This window comes from Barbus barbus (assembly GCF_936440315.1).
Source record: "Barbus barbus genome assembly, chromosome: 18".
In the NCBI taxonomy this organism is placed as follows: domain Eukaryota; kingdom Metazoa; phylum Chordata; class Actinopteri; order Cypriniformes; family Cyprinidae; genus Barbus; species Barbus barbus.
In genome coordinates, this window is record NC_136746.1 from 22,131,509 (window position 1) to 22,151,670 (window position 20,162).

General features: G+C 39.1%; 2 protein-coding genes across 4 annotated transcripts in view; one reads left to right on the top strand and one right to left on the bottom strand.

Moving 5' to 3' along the window:
* Window positions 1-14,975, top strand: part of LOC306884543 (protein jagged-1b-like) — a 31,188-nt gene extending 16,213 nt beyond the window's left edge. The window contains exons 8-26 of the mRNA XM_079440491.1: window positions 1,300-1,413; window positions 1,491-1,604; window positions 1,687-1,800; window positions 1,908-1,954; window positions 2,951-3,124; window positions 4,187-4,337; window positions 4,990-5,154; window positions 5,610-5,723; window positions 5,817-5,930; window positions 6,038-6,151; window positions 7,124-7,240; window positions 7,811-7,838; window positions 9,376-9,461; window positions 10,151-10,264; window positions 10,587-10,696; window positions 10,801-11,034; window positions 11,771-11,902; window positions 12,336-12,483; window positions 13,060-14,975. Coding sequence (XP_079296617.1) covers window positions 1,300-1,413; window positions 1,491-1,604; window positions 1,687-1,800; window positions 1,908-1,954; window positions 2,951-3,124; window positions 4,187-4,337; window positions 4,990-5,154; window positions 5,610-5,723; window positions 5,817-5,930; window positions 6,038-6,151; window positions 7,124-7,240; window positions 7,811-7,838; window positions 9,376-9,461; window positions 10,151-10,264; window positions 10,587-10,696; window positions 10,801-11,034; window positions 11,771-11,902; window positions 12,336-12,483; window positions 13,060-13,514 — 2,645 coding nt within the window. The 3' untranslated portion in view covers window positions 13,515-14,975. The remainder of the gene's footprint in view (window positions 1-1,299; window positions 1,414-1,490; window positions 1,605-1,686; window positions 1,801-1,907; window positions 1,955-2,950; window positions 3,125-4,186; window positions 4,338-4,989; window positions 5,155-5,609; window positions 5,724-5,816; window positions 5,931-6,037; window positions 6,152-7,123; window positions 7,241-7,810; window positions 7,839-9,375; window positions 9,462-10,150; window positions 10,265-10,586; window positions 10,697-10,800; window positions 11,035-11,770; window positions 11,903-12,335; window positions 12,484-13,059) is intronic.
* A 292-nt stretch (window positions 14,976-15,267) lies between these two features.
* LOC306884544 (protein SLX4IP-like) overlaps window positions 15,268-20,162 on the bottom strand; it is a 41,982-nt gene continuing 37,087 nt past the window's right edge. For 2 of the 3 annotated variants that reach the window (XM_079440492.1, XM_079440494.1), the window contains 2 exons: window positions 17,939-18,036; window positions 15,268-17,867 (listed from right to left, as the gene is read on the bottom strand). In XM_079440492.1, coding sequence (XP_079296618.1) covers window positions 17,339-17,867; window positions 17,939-18,036 — 627 coding nt within the window. In that variant the 3' untranslated portion in view covers window positions 15,268-17,338. The remainder of the gene's footprint in view (window positions 17,868-17,938; window positions 18,037-20,162) is intronic. The other variant, XM_079440493.1, reaches the window with a different exon arrangement.

Sequence of the window (20,162 nt, forward strand, 5' to 3'; positions counted from 1 at the left end):
ACATGAAAAGTGGCCAATCACACATTGTTTGGTGTTGGTAAATCTGAAATAGTGATATCACAATAATAAACCAATTGGATATAGTGATTTTTGACCATTTTGTATTCAGTATGAATCAGACTTTTTTTGAGGCTGAGACTAGATGTTTTGTGTGGCAAATGTCAGTATTGTGCTTTCTCAAGTGTTCGGTTTCCTGTTTCTTTGTTTTTGTTTCAACATAGTTGATCTCCTTATTCCATTAAAGTTCCCTTTTTGTATTTTGCATTTAAACATGGTGTGTTTCAAGCTGCCAAGTTCAGCAATGAGTTTGAAAAAAAGTGTCATTCTACTGCAATTAAATATCTAAAGCATAAAACGTGTGTGTGTGTGTGTGTGTGTGTGTGTGTGGTTTATTGTAGCAGTACTGCCCAAAAGTTGTATCATCTTTCCCTGTTTACGACTCTGAAACATAATGACACTGTAGCTGCTTGAAACTTGATACAAGGAGCAATTTAGATGCAGTCGTTTGAATTTGATCGTCTTGTTTAACGAATCTTAACAGTCATTATGCGCTGCTCTCTGTGTTTCTGTTGGCACGAGTCCATTTTATACACAATGCCATTTTGTTATTGACACCAAGTCAAATTCTGCAGCAGTGTCATTGCATTCTGGTATAGCTAGATGGAAAAGGGTGTAGAGAGCATATGGGGGATCAGATGATGTCAGACCATGGGTCTTAACTGTCTACAGTGTCAGGAAGGGCGCCCAGGTCTGCTAATCCTCTGTTATGATATGTCCTGCCAGTGAATCTCGTCTGTTTTGACAGTCAGTGATTGGATGGGTATAGTGATTAAATCTGCCAGATGGACCGTCATGGCTTTTTTCCTCTCCATCCTTCTCTCAGATTCATATGATCCAGATTCAAGCCCTCAGGGTGGTGACAACCTCCTGGGGCAGTGAAATCTTTCCCTATCCAAACCATTGGAGGAATCATTTAGTCTTAAGCAGGAAGATAAAAGCTTAACTAACTGTTAAGTTAATGGGGTCAGTCATGTAACTATAGTGCAAAGGTTAGATCAACATACTCTGGTCAGACTTGAGAGCATATCAGACCTATAGTTCACCAATTGTCTTTATTTTACTCATAACTTTCTTTCTTCTCCTAAACAAATTTTTGTATCAATATAATGATCAAATGGTTTCACATGAGAGTTTGAAACAGCATGAGGTTGAGTAAATAATGACAGATTTTCATTTTCAGATGAAAAATCAATAAAAACTGTAAACAAGTGATACTACTGAATATACTTGTGTTCACAGCTGAACACGCCTGCCTGTCCAACCCTTGTGCGAATGGAGGAACGTGCAAGGAGACCAGTCAGGGTTACGAGTGTCACTGTGCAGTCGGTTGGACCGGCCCATCATGCGAAATCAGTAAGAAGGCACACAAACACACTCAGAAGAAGATATCCAGTAACACTTGATTTGTCTAACCTGCTCTGATCTCACAGATGTGGATGATTGTACACCCAACCCATGCAAACATGGAGGCACCTGTCAGGATTTGGTTAATGGCTTCAAATGTACCTGCCCTCCTCACTGGACCGGCAAAATATGTCTGATTGGTGAGAGATTAGTGAAGCAATTTGAAGTTTGACTTTCATCATGCTTTTAACTAGGAGTTAATCACAACATTTATTTTCAAAGATGCCAATGAATGTGACGACAAGCCATGTGTGAATGCCAAGTCATGCCACAATCTGATTGGTGCATATTTCTGCGAGTGTCTCCCAGGCTGGATGGGTCTGAATTGTGATATAAGTGAGTATACCGATCTCTATTTTTCTTTTTATCTCTGCATGTGCTTTTGTAGATTTCTATCTGCTGTTTTTGGCTTAAAAATTCTGACATATTTCTCTCAATTTCAGACATAAATGACTGTCAGGGTCAATGTCTGAATGGAGGAACTTGCAAGGTAGGAGATCTTCTGATGTTTTACTATCAATGTACACTACTGTTCAAAAGTTTGGGGTTAGAAAGAAATTAAAACGTTTATTCAGCAAAAGTGACAGTAAACTTTTATAATGTTACAAAAAAAATCTTTTTCAAATACATACTGTTCTTTTGAACTTTGTTCATCCAACATTTCCATAAAAATATTAACATTTATAATAATATGAAATGCACCAAATCAGCATATTAGAATGATTTCCGAAGGATCATGTGACACTGGAGTAATGCCTGAAAATTCAGCTTTGACATCACAAGAATAAAGTACATTTAAAAAAATATTAACTTAGAAAACTGTTATTACTGTTATAAAATTTCACAATATTTCTGTTTTTACTGTATTTTTGAGCAAATAACTGCAACCTTTGTGAAGATAAGAGACTTCTTTAAAAAAAAAAAAAACATCTTACTGACCCCACACCAAATAATGGTAGTGTAATATTCTGTTGTTTCATTTAAGCAGGAAGGGGCTGGCATGTAAAGCGGCCAAGTACTGCTAGTTATTTTGTATGTGATGTTTAGTGATGGGTTTATCTGAAATTGGATATAACTGAGAACAAATTGGACTGTACAGGTGTGCTCAAGGATTGCTGCTGACTGCTTCAAACAAAACTCTTGAGTCATTTTCTAAGGCTTAATGCCATGAACCTCTCAAACTTTGACAAATCCAGTGACTGGTTCATCTCCAAAAGGGCTTATTGTTGAAGATTGGAAACTGTAAACATCCAAAACAGAAACATGGGTGTGCCGTCTGAAGCTGACATATTGATACCATTCATTCTCAGAAGTGCTGTACAAAAAAATGTAAGCCTTCTAAGCTGAATATTTATTTTTGGGGGTTAGTGCCAGGAAAGTATGCCCATGATTATGGCACAGAGATGATTTTACCTTGGTCACTACACTGAGTTATTGTAGATTTTTTTTTTTAAATAAATAACATTCTAGGTCTCGTCTTTGACAGGATTTGTTGAATGGTTACCGCTGTCTTTGTCCTCCTGGCTATTCGGGTGAACACTGTGACAAGGACGTGGACGAGTGTGCGAGCAGTCCCTGCCTAAACGGTGGCCGGTGTCAGGATGAGGTCAATGGATTTCAGTGTCTGTGTCCTGCCGGCTTCTCGGGTCAGCTGTGTCAGGTGAGAGAAAGTCCTGTTTTCTTTCCTGACTACTGATATCTTTGTATATAAAATACTTGAATCACAGTTACTGTATATACTGTATACTTACTTTTGAACCCCCCCCCCCCCCAAAAAACAAAAATTGTTTGAAATGGTTCATAACAATCTGGTATCATTACTGAGTCAACCTCAGCTAAAAATAAGACTCGAAACATACAAACCTACAGTTAAACTGTTGCTAAACTTGACACTTAATGCACCAAAAAAAAAAAAATAGCTCCCATAAAGATGAACTTTATTAATATGTTTAAACGGTATAGCAGGATTTTGACATTTCTATTAGTACACTCTATTGTTCAAATGTTTGGGGTTGCTAAGCTTTTTAATGTATTTGAAAGAAGTCTCTTATGCACTTGGATCAAAAATACATTAAAAACAGTAATATTGTGAAATAGTATTAGAATAACGGTCTTCTATTTTAATATATTTTAAAATATGATTTATTTCTGTAAATTTTCAGCAGCCATTACTCCAGTTTTCAGTGTCACATAATTCTTCAGAAATCATTCGAATATGATAATTTGCTTTCAATGAACATTTCTTCTTATTAATGTTAAAAACCGTTGTGTTGCTTAATAACTTTTTTCAGGATTCTTTGATGAATGGAAAGTTCAAACAGCATTTATTTGAAATATAAATATTTTATAACATTATAAATGTCTTTACTGTCACTTTTGATCAATTTAATGTATCTTAGCTGAATAAAAGTATTCATTTAAAAACCTTTAAAAAACGTGCATACCTTCATCCACCCAGCTCTAGTTGTACCCTGAAGAAAGAGAGAGACAAAGAAAGAGAGGCTAGGTTTGAGACAGGCAGGGTTTGGCTAGCTCTTTAAAATATTCTTCTATTTGTTTTTTATTCTCCTGAGCGTTTTGGTGCGCTTTTTCCTGGCAGATGCTGTGTCGAGGCTGTTGAGGGTTGCTCTGTTTTTTCTAAGAATCCAAAAATGCCTGGATATCATTTTCCCCTCATCATTGAGCTCTCTTTTCTCCTCTTGTAAATCTTTCTCTGGTGTAGCTGGATATCGATTACTGCCAGCCCAACCCATGTCAGAACGGCGCACAGTGTTTCAACCTGGCCTCGGACTACTTCTGCAAATGTCCCGATGACTACGAGGGTAAAAACTGCTCTCACCTGAAGGACCATTGTCGAACCACTTCATGCCAAGGTGAGAAATATCAGTCTCTGAGACGGATCTCGTCTTGGTATCTCTTTGTAAACCGCCCCTAAAACCCAGAGTAAGCTGATCTGCCAGTTGCATGCCATTGTTCAGCTGCTAAGTAAAACTAGATTCCAGGCCCGTGGACTCTCCCACCACCTTCAGGGGGAAAGATGAGGAAAAAGAACTCATATTTTGTTACATGAGGCCTTTTTAGCCCATGGTGAGCTATTTGACAGTAACCTCCCTGGATACACAGCTCACATACACACAGTCTCCTAAACACTTTCTCCATTCCCAAATCCTCCTGAACGTTTGCCAGTTTCTTAACAGCTCTGTGTGTGTTCTTCGTGGTAATGACTTGGTGGGATTCTCTGCCTTGGATGTTTAAAAGTGTGTGTGTTTGAGGAGGGGCAAACCCCACAGCTGGATAAGCCCATCAAGTTTCTTTCAACTTTCAGGGCTTATGTGCATTAAATGGCCTCCTCATACACTCTTTCTGCAAAAGTAGATGTAAAAACTTAGAAAGTCAACCCATAAATACTGAAATAAACTGGAAGAATGGGTAATGTGGGTTTAGTGTAGATTTTGTAGGTTTTATTTCACAATGAACTCAGAGTTTCAACAGTTGGGTTTCTGTCTTTCTCTGAAACTTTCACAGTGATTGACAGCTGCACTGTTGCTGTGGCATCCAACAGTACGCCGGAAGGGGTGCGATATATCTCCTCAAACGTCTGTGGTCCTCACGGGCGCTGCAGGAGTCAGGCCGGAGGCCAGTTTACGTGCGAGTGTCAGGAAGGATTCAGAGGCACCTACTGCCATGAGAGTAAGACTGAACATTATTATCGGATTATAGGCACGCACCGATATTTCGGTTATTTTCATTTTACTGCCTGGTTTCAAAATTCCAGACTATTTAATCTAAATACATTTTTATTTTTATGTTTAAAACGGTTTTAAATGTGAATTTACGCATAATGTTGTAAGTATGATAAATGATTATTCAATATGAAATTTGCTAAAGGTTGCATTTAACAGTGTTAAGTTATTGGTGTTTTTGAAAATTAACTTTAAGTGCGCTTTAGATGACAGCAAAGGTAATCTTAGTGTAAAAGTACAGAAAATGAGCTTAGGCAATTACAATTGCAATGACCAATCAATATCTGTATCAACCACAATGAACAAAATCATTAATATCGGTTGATAATCAACCGATATATTGTGCATCCCTATCTCTATGTAGATGATCCTAAATTTTGTGATGTCTATGGTCTTTTTCAGATATAAACGACTGTGAGAGTAACCCATGTCGCAATGGCGGTACTTGCATCGATAAGGTGAACGTTTATCAGTGCATTTGTGCTGACGGCTGGGAAGGAGTTCACTGCGAAATCAGTATGTTCACTTGAATAGATTTTTTTCTGCTTTTGTTAAATGTTTGTGCTTCTTTAAGCTCATTTTCTTATTCTTTTCTCCCCATTTTTTCAGACATCGATGACTGCAGCTTGAGCCCCTGCCTGAACAAGGGAGCATGTCAAGACCTGGTGAACGATTTCTACTGCGAATGTAGAAATGGCTGGAAGGGAAAAACCTGCCACTCCCGTAAGAAAGACTATTTTTATGACCCACCCAGTTTGCTGAGTTTTTGTTTGTGTGTGAGCGTGTACATATGGAGTAATAAAATACTATTGGATCAACTGTAATTTCAGGTGATAGTCAATGTGACGAAGCCACATGCAATAATGGAGGTACATGCCATGATGAAGTGGACATCTTCAAGTGCAGGTGCTCACCTGGCTGGGAAGGAGCCACATGTAACATAGGTCAGTTTGGGTGACGGCCATTCACTTTCTCTATCTTAGAATGTGAAAAATACCGTATTCCCACAAACCCCTTTAGCACACTTCTTGCTGTAAAGTCATACTTAACATGAAAATGCACTGTGCAATGTTGGTGCAGGCAGTTGCAAGCTACAACTGTGCAGCAAATAATTTGGCTACGAGTACTTCAGAACCTTTTAAACTGATTCTTTCTAGAATATTATGACCACTAAATTTCTAGCTCAGGAGTTTTAAAACTTCATAATACCAAAGACCCCCAAATTTGACTTTTATGTTGTACAAAAGCCAAAAATATATTATAATTTTATCTGGAAACTATTATCTGCATTATAACAAGAAATTTTAATTTAAATGTATTGCTATAGCACTGTATTTCCAACCAATCATTAAATTAAATGGTGGTAATGCTCATGCAAATTGTGAAATAATGATATATAAATATAATATGTAATATAAATTTATATGAATTATATAAATAGTCATATACAAAAATTTTATAACGATTTATCTTTTTAACACTGAACCCACTGAAACCCCTTTGGTTTGAAAACCCCTTGAATTTTCAGAGACTGCTTTATGGTTTAAAATGTAAGCTAAGAAGTAGTTTCTCTGCAAAATAGGGGGAAAATTCTAGCTCACAGACTGAAATCTCTTTCTCTTTCTGTCAATGTATTGGCTGCAGTTCGCTTCAAATAGCACGATCTGTAAAATAACCCCATCAGATTTTGGGACGAGCATTTTTGCAGATTTCTTTGAAGAAAATATCATATCTGGCGTACAGTCGGCTCCAATTCTTTGATGGGAAATTTAGTTGGATCGAGTCTTGGGAAATGTACTTGGTAATACTTCAAGATGTAGCGGGTCCATTTTAAGTGTGGCAGTCTTGTTGTGGTTGCTCTCGTGTTGATCTGTTCAGTTCAAAGCATTCTGACCTCTCTCGTGGCTCCTTTGCAGCCAAGAACAGCAGCTGTCTGCCCAACCCATGTGAGAACGGAGGCACCTGTGTGGTCAACGGCGACTCCTTCACCTGCGTCTGCAAGGAAGGCTGGGAAGGATCCACCTGCACCGAGAGTGAGTACCGCAGTCCTAACTTCCTGGGTAGATGTAAAGTGGAAGAGGGAATGGTTTCACGCATAAAAGTAAATTTTTCAACCCTCATTTAAATTGAGAATAAAGCAGGGATCCATTTTCCTGGCTTTGTCTTGTTCGTTCTTTTCCATTCTTTCTCTAAACCCACCTCACCCTGGCTGGACATTGTCGGCTGCTGCCAGCTATGAAGGAAAAAATTTAAATGAGGGAAAGTGGAGACAGATGTCCCCCCCTTTCCTCAAGCCCACTGCTTCTCTATCTTTTTTTTCCTCGATGTGCCTTTCTCATATATTGTTGTGCACCTCTCGTTCTGTGAGAACGGAGAAACCTGGAGTCCTAAAAATGAAGAGAGAAGAAAAGCTGGAGACAGCAAGTCAGTTAGTAACCGAGCAATCAGGGACTCTGCCAAACTGGACGCCCACGCGAGCATGCAGACGCTCGCGCACTCAGACACAAGCTCTGACATGTTGACTGTTGTGTTCGTTCTTATGTGCTCACATGGGTGTGAAGTGAATCAAACCCTCTTCTCTCTCTCTCTCTCTCTCTCTTCAGATACCAACGACTGCAACCCACACCCATGGTAAGTCCTGGCAAAACATTTACACACACAGCCTGACGCTGTAAACAGGCCCGTACAGCTGTGCCGCACTTTCTCACACTCTTTCACAGTGCTGGGAAACAGGCACTCCCATTGCTTCTGTCATTCCAAGGGTGCGTTAAGCTCGCTGCCTATTGTGCTTTTGACATCGGGTTCATCTGCTCGAGAAGTTGTCTAAGCAAGATTCTCAGTTCACAGTAACATATCCCAGCAAAACAGATTAGCATGAGTTCATTTGATAAGAATTTTGTCATTTGGAATTAGGGGCCACTGATAACAGTGAACTGATAAAATGCACTTATAATAATTGGATTTACCTGTTTTTGCATAGTTGTAAAGGTTTTTGTGACATGCAAGCTGCTACAGATGTTTCTTATTAGTAGACAGTTTGTATGTCTTTGATTTGAATCCTTTTGTCACTTTTATCAGTGAGATTCTGACATTACAGTTGGAGATATTTGGGATATTTTGATGTATAAAATAATTTTGTAGTAGGGCTGGGCGATATATGGAACGTGATATGCATGCGCATCTCGTCAGTAAAGCCGGTTCCTTGATTAGCGGTAAATCCCCTTCATCTGCTTTCAAATAGAGCGGCATTTAATACACAGAGCCGTACAAGCTACGCAATATCGCGTTCTTTATCGAAGGCGAAATATCTGTGATAATGAAAGCGATATTGTGTAGCTTGTCAGTGATCTATGGCTGCGTGTATTAAATGCCGCTCCATCTGAAAGCAGGTGAAGGGGATTTACTGCTAATCAAGGAACCGGCTTTACTGACTAGATGCGCATGCATATCGCGTTTGATATATCGCCCAGCCCTATTTTGTAGTAAATTTCCTTATAAAGTTACCATTACTTTAAGTTACTTTAACCAATTTTATTTATTTATATTTATTTTCATTTTACTTCATATTAAGTTGATTTCATTAGTTTTTTTTATTTTATTTACTTTTTGTAAATTAAAATCTTTGTATTTTATTTTATATTGCTTTTTATTAATTTTATATTATTTTATTTTATGTATTTTTTATTCATGTTATTTTATTCATTTGTAAATGTATATATTATTTTGTTTTTTATTTTATTCATTTTATTTTAAACTTGTTTGTATTCATTTTTATTTGACTTTTTGTTATTCTATTCATTTATTTTATATATTCTTTGCTTTTATGCTTATTTTTTTATTTTCCTTTTATTCATTTTATTTTTTGTATTCATTTTTGTTTGATTTTTTTATTGTAATTTTAATCATTTTAAGGACATTTTTGTTTAATCATTTTATATTAAACCATTTTTGTTGTAATTTTTAATATTATTTATTTATTACTTTTTCCACTTTAGTTGACCAAACTCTTTCACTCGCTGTTAGCCAACAGCTTGTATACAGTATGTCAACATGCCAGTTTTGACTCTCATTTGGTGCTTGACTAATGCTGTTTTTGGACCCTGTTTGTAATGCTGCAATGATGCCTGAACCAAACTGTGTCTGACCTTCTGTCGTTCTCTCTCCATAGCTACAACAGCGGGACGTGTGTGGATGGTGAAAACTGGTACCGTTGCGAGTGCGCTCCGGGTTTCGCCGGGCCAGACTGCCGCATAAGTGAGTGTTAGATGCCGCCTGATCCTCTCGACTGTGAGCCCTATAAATGTGCAACACCTCTTTTCAAAAACAAACAGAGCTGGAGCAAAATGCACAGTCTAGCCACCCAATTAGCCAGCCCTCTGGGCAGAATGCCAGCAGCACAATGAGCAGCGTCCTCGCATTCTGCAGCACTGATGTTCACGGCCCCTCGGGAGAAACTGACTCGGAGTGACCGAAAGCCAATCAGCCTGGTTATCCAGCACTGATTACAGAGCTCGATTTGCTCTTTGAAAAGCTTTCATCTGGCTGCACGAGACACAACTCAGGCTTGCAAATGAGCTCATGACGTGAATGTCAGCTGAGCCTAAGATGATAGAGTCCATCGGGACAGGGTGTTCGGTCATACTTTATGAACTTGCCTCAATCAAAATGATCTTTTTGGGAATATTTAACTCAATAAGCAAGACGGCATGACCGTTTAGTCTTGTTTTGAGCAAAAAACCTTAATTCAAGATATTCTTGGAAAACAAGCCTTAAACATCTTAAGCAGTCTTGCTTATTAGGTAAATCTATTTCATTTTTTTACAATTTTCCAATGTTTTTACTAGGAAACAAGACCATACCTGTTGCTATTCATGCGATTGGAAAGTTTTAGGACTTTAAAAGTTCAGAGCATGATTCTTAACAGATTCTCTTAATTCTTTCAGATATAAACGAGTGTCAGTCTTCTCCCTGTGCAATTGGCTCAACCTGCGTAGATGAAATCAATGGTTACCGCTGCCTTTGTCTGCCTGAAAGAACAGGACCAGAGTGTCAAGAAGGTAAGAGTCATATAAGCTTGTGCAAACAGGCTACACACCACTTATTTCTTATTGAAAAAAACATCAGGACCTGTATCTCCCAAACCATTCCTTTCCTACAAAACAGTGACATTGTTGACTTAACACTGTCAAAAAATTCTCCTTAGTTTGATGGTTCACATCAATTTGATGTACTTGGACTACAATGAATGTGACAATAGAAACAAATAGAAAATATACACACTTAAATGGAAATGTAACGCTTGAATTTTTACTCAAGAAGATCACACCATACCAACTCCTTTCTTGCCATGTCATAATCTTCTGTCGATGTCGTTCACAGTCATTGGGAGACCCTGTATTGCTAACGGACAAGTAACTGCTGATGGTGCCAAATGGGAGGAAGACTGCAACATTTGCCAGTGTCAAAATGGAAAGATTCATTGCACCATGGTAACTTAGCTGCCGCTGCATCGTATTCTTGAGGCATTTACTAATACTTCTCTTAATTATGCAATCAAAAATACCTATTTTTTTGGCTCATTTTTTTTATTTAGATGTGGTGTGGACCAAAATCATGTCGGGCAGGAAAGGCCAGAAGTGGGTGTCCTGCAGGCCAATCCTGTGTTCCCATCAAAGAAGAGCACTGCTTTGTCAAACCCTGTCCTAGTGTCGGAGAGTGTCGGCCTCCTGCACCCCCTCCAACCTCCAAATGCCACGCCAGCTTCTCTTACCAGGACGACAGCTGTGCCAACATCACATTCACCTTTAACAAGGAGAACATGCCTCAAGTGAGTCATACTTTCAGAGGAGAGTGATTGAATTATGAGCTTTTGAGCCATTTTCCCCCTTCTCCAAACGTCTCCTCCACCCTTCTCGAATTCGGTGGAGAACTGAGAGTGCAGTGGGGTGTGAAAGATCAGGTTCTCCTCATCTAGGAGACAATGTTCCTCATAGGTGAAGTTTTCCATGCTGGTTGGATTCTCACAAGCTTTGTTGTCATATCCAAACACTTTTTCTTCAGATTAATAAAAGCGCAAGAAATACATTTTGTACAATAAGCTCTGGCTCGGTATCCCTTTCCGAACCAAGACATTCCTGAGCTAATATCCCGTAACGGTTTAATACTTAGGCAGTCATTGTTGAGAAACACCACTGGCGGCTGCCCACCAGCCAGCCCGAATGGCTGAACGAGAGACAAGCGAGTGCAACAAAGGACAGTGACAAGCATAAAAAACATGTGGTTCTTCTACTAATGGGCTACAGAAATTAGGGAGAAGTGTATAGGATTAATATTTGACAGGGAGAGAACCTTGCCATCTAGGTCTCATTTTTTAACTTTCTCCCAACCGACTAAATCTTTCATTTTGGACTTTTCGCCCGGCCCGCACTGCCTGCTCCATTATTGGAGACAAACCTAAAAACTGAGAAGTAGTTTTGGTGATTTAGATGCATATTGCACTAATTATTTAGTTGGAAAGCGCTTAAATGCAAACAAGCTGGTAATAGACCTTTCTGTTGTGACAGGGCTTGAGTGTGGAACAAGTTTGTAATGAGCTGAGGCACTGGTACCTGCTGAAGAACCTCACGGCAGAGTACGCTGTGTCCATCACCTGTGAGCCATCTTCTTCAGCCAGCAACGAGATTCACGTTAGCATTGTAAGTACAACTTTTCAACAAGTATAAACTGGTCTAAAATAGCATATAAAGATGTTTCTAGAGGGCCACCTTTAGCTCCAACCTGTTCCAACACACCTGACAGGAAGTTTCTAGTACTCCAGAAGATCAGCTGGTCCAGGTGTTTCTAATTAAAAGAAGCTGGACACCACTTACTGTATTTAAAGAAAAAGTTTTACTCGCGCTAATGTCATTCCAAACTTGCACGACTTCCATTCTTCTGTGGAACACAAAAGATAAGATAATGTGTTTTTCTTTTGTTCAAGTAAATGGAGCCCAGAGTTATTTTGGACCCAAATGACTTCCATTTTATGGACAAAAACAGTTGAAGCATTCTTCAAAATATCTCAAGAAAGGCAGAATTTGTAGAACAGTACATTTTTGTGATATTTATGAGTCTACATTTCCTGTACAGTCCACAGAAGAGCCCAGGTCGGACAGGAATCCTATTAAAGACATTACGGGTCAAATATTTGACTTGGTGAGCAAGCACAACGGTAACAGCACCATCATCAAAGCCATCACCGGTGTACGAGTTCACCAGACACCAAGCCCCAAAACTGGTAAGCAGCTCTACATCACACCGGACACTAGGTCCATCTTTGCTGAAAAGTAGTTAAAAATTAAAGTATTAAGGTTTCCACAGTCTGGGCCAGTCGTGTTGAACTGTCTGTCCTTGGTCTGTCTTGCTTGAGCAATGTTTAACTGTCAAAAGAAGCTTTAAGTCATTGAAGCCATGGAATGTTACATCAGCTCTGCCAGTTGGATTGAACTTCAATTAGACATCAGGGCCCTCTTTATGCATGCTGCTCATCAAAAATGGCGTCCTATGTTTCTGCCAAGCTGCTAAGTCTCTTCCTAACTTAAGAGACCTTTAAACCGTGTGAGCCAGCCTCTGTAGATTGGGCCAGGGGACCGGGTATAAACAGTGTATGTCTTGTCCAAAATAGGAAAATGTTGCTGTTGAATTAAAGTGTGGATTATTTTTTCCTATGCCACTTCTGTTTTCAAACTCCAAGGTTTTCCCATTTCCATTGCACAAATGTTCACCAGTAAATAGTATTTGGGACAACGAGAAGACTGCAAGAGAAACTATTAAAATGTCTGACTAACTGTCCTTCTGGTTCTTCTTTCCCCAGACTACCTGGTTCCTCTGCTCAGCTCCATCTTCATCGTGCTCTGGATCCTCGCCCTGGCCTCAGCCTTCCTGTGGTGCATTCACCGCCGGCGGAAACAGAACACCCACAGCAACGCTACTACCTCAACTACAGAGGACAATACCACCAATAATGTGCGTGAGCAGCTCAACCAAATCAAGAACCCCATCGAGAAACATGCGGCCCACGGCGTGGCCATAAAAGACTACGAGGGGAAGAACTCCATCATTGCCAAAATTAGGACGCATAACTCTGAGGTGGAGGAGGAGGAGATGGACAAACACCTGCAGAAAGCGCGCTTCACCAAGCAGCCGGCTTACACACTGGTGGAGCGGGAGGAGCGTGCGCCCAACAAAAACCCAAATTGGACTAACAAACAGGACAACAGAGACTTGGAGACGGCACAGAGCTTAAACAGGATGGAGTATATCGTATAGCAGGCAGCTGTGTTGCCGTGCGACCGAACCGCTGTTGCACTTACCGGTCATTTGGCAGGGTCTTGGGGGGGGGGGGGGTGCTTCTTAAAACTGTTGCGTTGTGTTCTGGACTCCAAGGCTGTTATTTGCCTAGAATCCTGTGTTAATTTAAGTTTTGACAAGCTGGCTTCACACTGGCAATTGTAATAGTTGCTGTGGACGGCTGGAAAACCCAAATGCTGCATTTCGCATCCAGTGTTTTCCTTCGTAAAAGAAAAAAAAAGTTTAAAACAAAAAAAAAGTACACATTTCAAATGTCTATATTTTTGTGGATACGTTTGAGTATCTCAGTGATTCTGAAAAGTTTGCATTGTGTTTGCAAATAGTTTTAAGTGTTATTTTCGTTCATAATGACAATGCTCTCACAGCTAAAGTAGTTGTTTCTTCCTTATCCAGCGGCTGTGTGGAAACTCTCTCTAGTTGGTTTTATTTCTAGTTCTGAACTGAAAGTGCCTTCACAGCTAAGCACCACAGCAATTGTCGTAAATGAGTATGAAAAACGGGGGGAAAAAAGCAAAAAAAAAAATATTACTTTTATTTTCTTGGGGCGGGATAAGTCGGTCAGCTTTCTGCTGCCAATATGAAGAATTGTGTCAATTTAGTGTAGATATGTATATTTTTTTTAATTAATCACTGTGTATATTTGATTTATTAACTTAATAATCAAGAGCCTTAAAATATCATTCCTTTTTATTTATATGTCCTGTCTAGTTTTGAAGGTTTTGATAGCTTTGTAAGCCTATAGCTTTGCTCGGATGACATTTGTTTGATGTTTCACATACCAAAATTTCAGAGAAAAAGCAGTCTATTTTTTTTTTCCCGAAAAACAAGATGGGCATTTGTGTGCCCGAGATTTTTTTTTCTTCTTCTTTTTATACATTGTCAGATATTTCAATATTTGAAACTTCTATTGTATGTATTTTGCCAACTCATTACCTGCATTGAGCAAGTAAGTCAACATCATGACTGCTTTTTGTTTGGATACCTGGTGGCAGACACATTGCTTGCCACAGATGAAAAAAAAACAAAATCATTAAAAACATCTAAAATAAAAGGGAACACGAGTCTTTTAGTTGCTTGTTGGTAAACCTGATTCACACAAATCATTTCTCTTCCGCTTCGGTTTGCAGTATGTCATAAGCTAGGCTGTGAATACTTGAACAGTAGGGGGCCAATGGAAACACTGTAGATGACTGCCTTGCTTTCAGGAGTCCATTTCTATTGCTGTGCACATGTAGTGTTCTTTTCGTTATTCTTTTATATCGAGGCTCTCTAAAACACCAAACCGACAAGCTTATCACATTTGTAAATTCTATGAGATCATGGCAATATTCAATGTTCATATTTGACCTTATTGTAAATTTGTTTTTTAGTTTGTTCCTGGCAATATTTTTTGAATGTTATATTTATTAAACATTTTGTAAAAAAGGAAAATTAAATGTTTGTTTTCGATTTGTGCTCCATTGTGCTGCTTTGGGAGGAGCTGAATCCTCTCTTACACTGACATAATGTTATGTGAGGCACAAGGTCTGTCTAAATGTCTGTTCATGGTACAGTCGTGCAGGTCTGATTGTACTCTGTACCATGTGAAGACTGATGCTGCAACTGAACTTCCCTCCCTACATGATGAATGAGGTATTCAGTAAAGTAACTGCAGGGCATAAGGCAAAGCTTATGGTGATGAGAAGAAGAAAGGGGTTTTCCAGTCATGTATCATGTAAATTCTGTCATCATTTATTCACCCTCAAGATGTTTTGTTCATATAGGACTTACTTTTTTCTGTGGTACACAAAAAAGGCATTTCGATAAGCAAGGTAGCTGTTTTCCATGCACATTCAATGAGGACTGGAGGTTTCAAGGTGCAAAAAGAACACAAAGACATCATCAAAGTGCCCTATATTCAAAGTCTTCTGAAGTCATGTGATAGTGTGAAATTTAAGTGAACATTCACTCTGGATTTTTGTATAATTGTTGAAATAAGTCCAATTTGTGATGTTGCATCTTTTCAATCACTCTGTTGATCCAGTTCATAAAACCTGTCTGAATGATTTATGAATCTCAGGGTTTGACTCAATTTGGTTGCAGCAGAGGAAGAGTGGTGAAAAACAACTTAAACGTCAGTCTGTTTCTCACAGAAAGGCTTTTTATAACTTCTGAACACTTTGGATATAATGCACAAGTAACTTTTATGATTATTTTATTGTGCTCTATGCCATTTCTGAAGCTTGAAAGCTCCATTCATTGCAATTATATCCAAACGAATGCTCAGCACAGCCTCCAGAATTTCCTTTTGCTGTTCCACAGAAGAAAGAAAGTTGAATGGGTTTGGAATGGGTTGATGACATTTTCTTTTATGGTTAAAATTGTTCTTTTTAAATTGACATGAACTGAAAATTCTCATTTGTAAATGCATGTTATTATCCTGGCCTTAATCAAAATGTCATAACTCAATCTTCTCCTTGTGATGTATGCTGGATTTCTCCAAGCATTTAGTCCACTTAAAACCCGACCCATCTCAAAATCTTATTAACAACCAATAAACAGACTACATTTTTCCCAACCTACGTTAAATGTTTCTTCTTCAGTAATCTGTTACACTTGAACGTAAGTCATAATATGGAAAAGATCTGTTGTTACTTCTGTTAACTCGCAAATTTAAGCTTCAATTTACTGAAGGTTGATCTCCAACGTTACAGTATGTCATTCTGAGCACTAGATAATTAAAAGTTAAGAAATCAGAATTCCTTTATTATTACTGATTAAGTAATAGTAAAACATGAGTTGTATTGTAAGGCAGTACAGTAGATTGCATTCAGTTTTTAAGGTATCCCATGGGCATTGTTTGATTAAGAACAAATGGTTCGCTGTCTTTAACAATTAGAATTTCATGACAATCAGAATATACAGTGAAATATGCTGTAACTCTAAACCAGAACCATTCCGACTGCCACATTATGGGATTATTACTGCACAGTGTTTGTATTATATGTTTGTATATTCTGATAACGTTTTTATGACACATATCTATTATACTAAATACATAAACATTGAGTGATTTGTAAGCAAGCACGGCTGGAAAATATAGCATGTGACTCAACAAATTTATGTCCATACATATAATCATCCTGCCATCACGCACTAAATCAATGTTGACTGCACCCGTGATTAGCCAAATATCGGACTCGAGCGCCATTACAGCGTTCCATAGCGTTGTCAGTCATCCCACAGCAGACTTTTAGCTGTTACAAAAAGCAATAACACATTTACAAATAATAACCGCAGAGACGACAGTCGGCTCCAACGGTGAAAACCCCTGATCGCTTAAGGAACGCGGTGTATGTGAGAACACAGCGAAATCAATCATGTGCTCAGCTGAAGCTGGAAGAGTGGAGATTTCAGACGGATGGAGCCAGAGATTTGGGCTTGAAGCCACAGTGTGCTCAACGGCTCCCGCTAGTCTGATATATAAATCTTATGCCGAAAACGCGAACTGCATTTGTGTTTTTGTTTAGAGTGAAGTTACTGTTTGCTTGAGTTCCTTTTAAGCTGTTGCTAGTGGAGTCTATTCAAATATTGAGAGCTTCTTGGTAATCTAATTCAAGCGTTTAAGCAGTTTTGTGTTTTTTACTTTAGAGGGAGAAAGGAAGTACTGTATGTGCAGAGACGGTGTGTGGTGAACTCTTGTGTAACCGCCGCTGACAGACAGTATTACAGTAGAAGTGTGTACTGTAACATCCATCGTGGTGGCGTCAGACATCCTCTCTTGTTCTATGCCGTTGAGCCCCTCAGGACTTCTTGAGCCGGCGTAATCGGGATGTTCTGGGCTCACCCCCCTTCCTTCCCTCTCTGGCAAAAGATCTGGAACTAATAGAGGAGCCAGAGGATACGGGCTTGATGGATAGGCCTCTCAAACTTGCAGCCAGCCCGCTTTGGTTAGTCTGTGAAATCTCAGGCTGGGGACTGCAAACGGAGTCTGGAGCGGCAACGTCGGAAGAGGGATTGTTGGAATCGCTTGACGCTGCAGGCTCTCCAAGACGAGATCTTTTTGACTTTTGATGGTCAGCGTCTTCTCCCGAGCTACTTGGGGTCCGTGGTCGTCTCTTCGGACCGGTATCGTCAAGATGTGGTTCGGTGACCTCTTTACTGTTACTTAATTTGGATGACAACACTGCTTTCCCTTCCTCCAATGACTCACCCGTGAGAAAGCTGCTAGACGATATCGTGACAGGATGACATGCTTCAGCAGACCCCTTCTCAGCTTTGTCCACTTGATCATCTTGGTATTGTTGGGGTTGGACTTTAGCCTGCCTGGCACTGGAGGAATGAGGAAAGGTTACATGAAGATGTAGATGGATCACCGCAAGGTATATCAGAACAGTACTTACATCTTCTGAAGAATGGCTCTTTTTGTTGCTGTGGAGCTGGGTAATGGATCTATCATCTCGCCAGAGCCACAAAAATACTCTGAATGGCTTGGTTCACTCTGTTGAGACAAAAAAAAGAGAGACAGATCCATTAAATTCAAGATGGTGGATGAAACAAAAGAAATCTTCTTTATAAATCAATTCATCATTCATTAGATGTTGTCTATGTAGGTATCTCATTAGGTTTTGGAACAGAGCTACTCTCTCAACACCTGACATGACAACACCTATGAAGTAAATTATTTGGGTTAGTTTTTTTTAAAGGACTCTAAGAGAAGTCCACTGTACTGACATGAATTAATGATATTTGGTGTAGCCATGGGATGTTTTGTTTTGACGGCCATACACAAGAGACCAAGCAAAAACACAAGCTTGTGTTGAACTGCCAGTATTCAGAGGAAGCTCTCTTTTTTCCCTTTTCTCTGTCTTGGTCATCAAATTTCTGATCATGCTTATCAAAATATAAATATTTGCCTTATTGCAGCTTTGCCTTTTTTTTTGCTTGTGCATATTGTATATTTTATGTGTTTGTGTGTTAATGTAAGTAATGTCAAAAGTACCAACTTGGTTGAATGTGTTACATATTCTTGTTTGTTGTGGTATTAAAATTGCTACTAAGAATCACATAAAAACATGCCATTTAAATGCTGATGTGTGGCAGATTTGAGACTCTCTCAAGCTAAGAGATCAGTAAATCCACTCACATTGAGCAAAACATATTTTTTGTAGTTATTTAAATATCCCTTGAGAGAGAGTGTGTGCGTGTGTGTGTGTGTGTGTTTTTGTGACATATGAGGACACAAATTTGTATAATGACATGGGTATGACATAGGCATTACAAGGAGAAGGTGACTTATGAGGACATTACCCCATTAGGTAGGATTAGGTGTAGGGTTGGTGTAGGGCAATAGAATATACGGTTTATACAGTATAATAACCATTACACCTATGGAATGTCCCCACAATTCACAAAAACAAACGTGTGTGTGTGTGTGTGTGTGTTCATTACGACCTGGCTTGACCAACTGAATAGTTTGACAAACACTTTGAAGTCCTTGTTTTAGTACTAGCCATGCTTAACTGGGCAGCTCTGAGAAGAATAAAGAGACGAAGCAGCTTATTGAATCCCACCAACATACACCTTCAACAGTCCTAATGAAGCTCTATCAACAGAAGAATCCTTGACTGAGCAAGAACAGAGAAGGTGCTTGTGGCCGCCATCTTTAAGGGCACAGGATCATTGAACTGCGATTAACCGACACAAAACAATCATTCCAGTCCAAACTGATTGGATTTCATAAAAGTGTAGGTTTACCAACCGGCCTCTTAACAGGTTCAAGATATAGAGGCTATTAGTTCTATTTTAGGAGCAAGCAGCCAGATAAGTACAAGGTCCGTCAAGTCATTAGAGTGAAATGAGGAAATTGCAGAGGGATGTGTTTCATATGAAATGCACAGACGCTGGCCTGAAGAAGGGGCCTCTATATACCCATACATAACGCCTTGTTTTATAGAGAAAAGTGGTGTGGCCTAGTGGATAAATATATGGGATGGTAACCAAAAGTTTGTAAGTTTGGATCCTATAGTGCACGTGACGGTGATGTCAACAACAATACAACAGATGGAAGCAAGGAAGATATAATAGCACACTATACATTTTGCTCATCTTTGTGCTGAGACGTTGTGAGCAAGTCATGCTGAATGAGTTCATCAATAATTGGATGAATCACACAAGGATGAATCGCACCTACTGCAAGCAAGTGATCCTGCAGCATGTGACTGTGACACAGCCTGTCAGATGACTATTAACGCTATGCTCTTTTGTTTAATATTAAATGAAGACAAAAGGATTATAAAATCTCACAAGATAAGATCTTTGTTGCAAGCCAATTCTTTATTTAATTGTATTCCTGTAGCTCAAACAGTATAGTATGGCATTAGCAATGCCAAGGTCATGGGTTCAATGTATGAACAGAAAAAGTAACCTTAAACTTAAACCTTGAGAGCTGCTTTGGATAAAAGTATCTGCCAAATGCATAAATGTACTTTTATTTGCAAACAATGCAGCATTTCCATCCCATGCCAAGACAACAATTTCTTATGGGAAAATTGGTGCTAAATCGAAATGGAAGCCACGGTGGGTCTTTTAGTAAATTTGCGGTTTAGAGCAAAACACACTGATGAA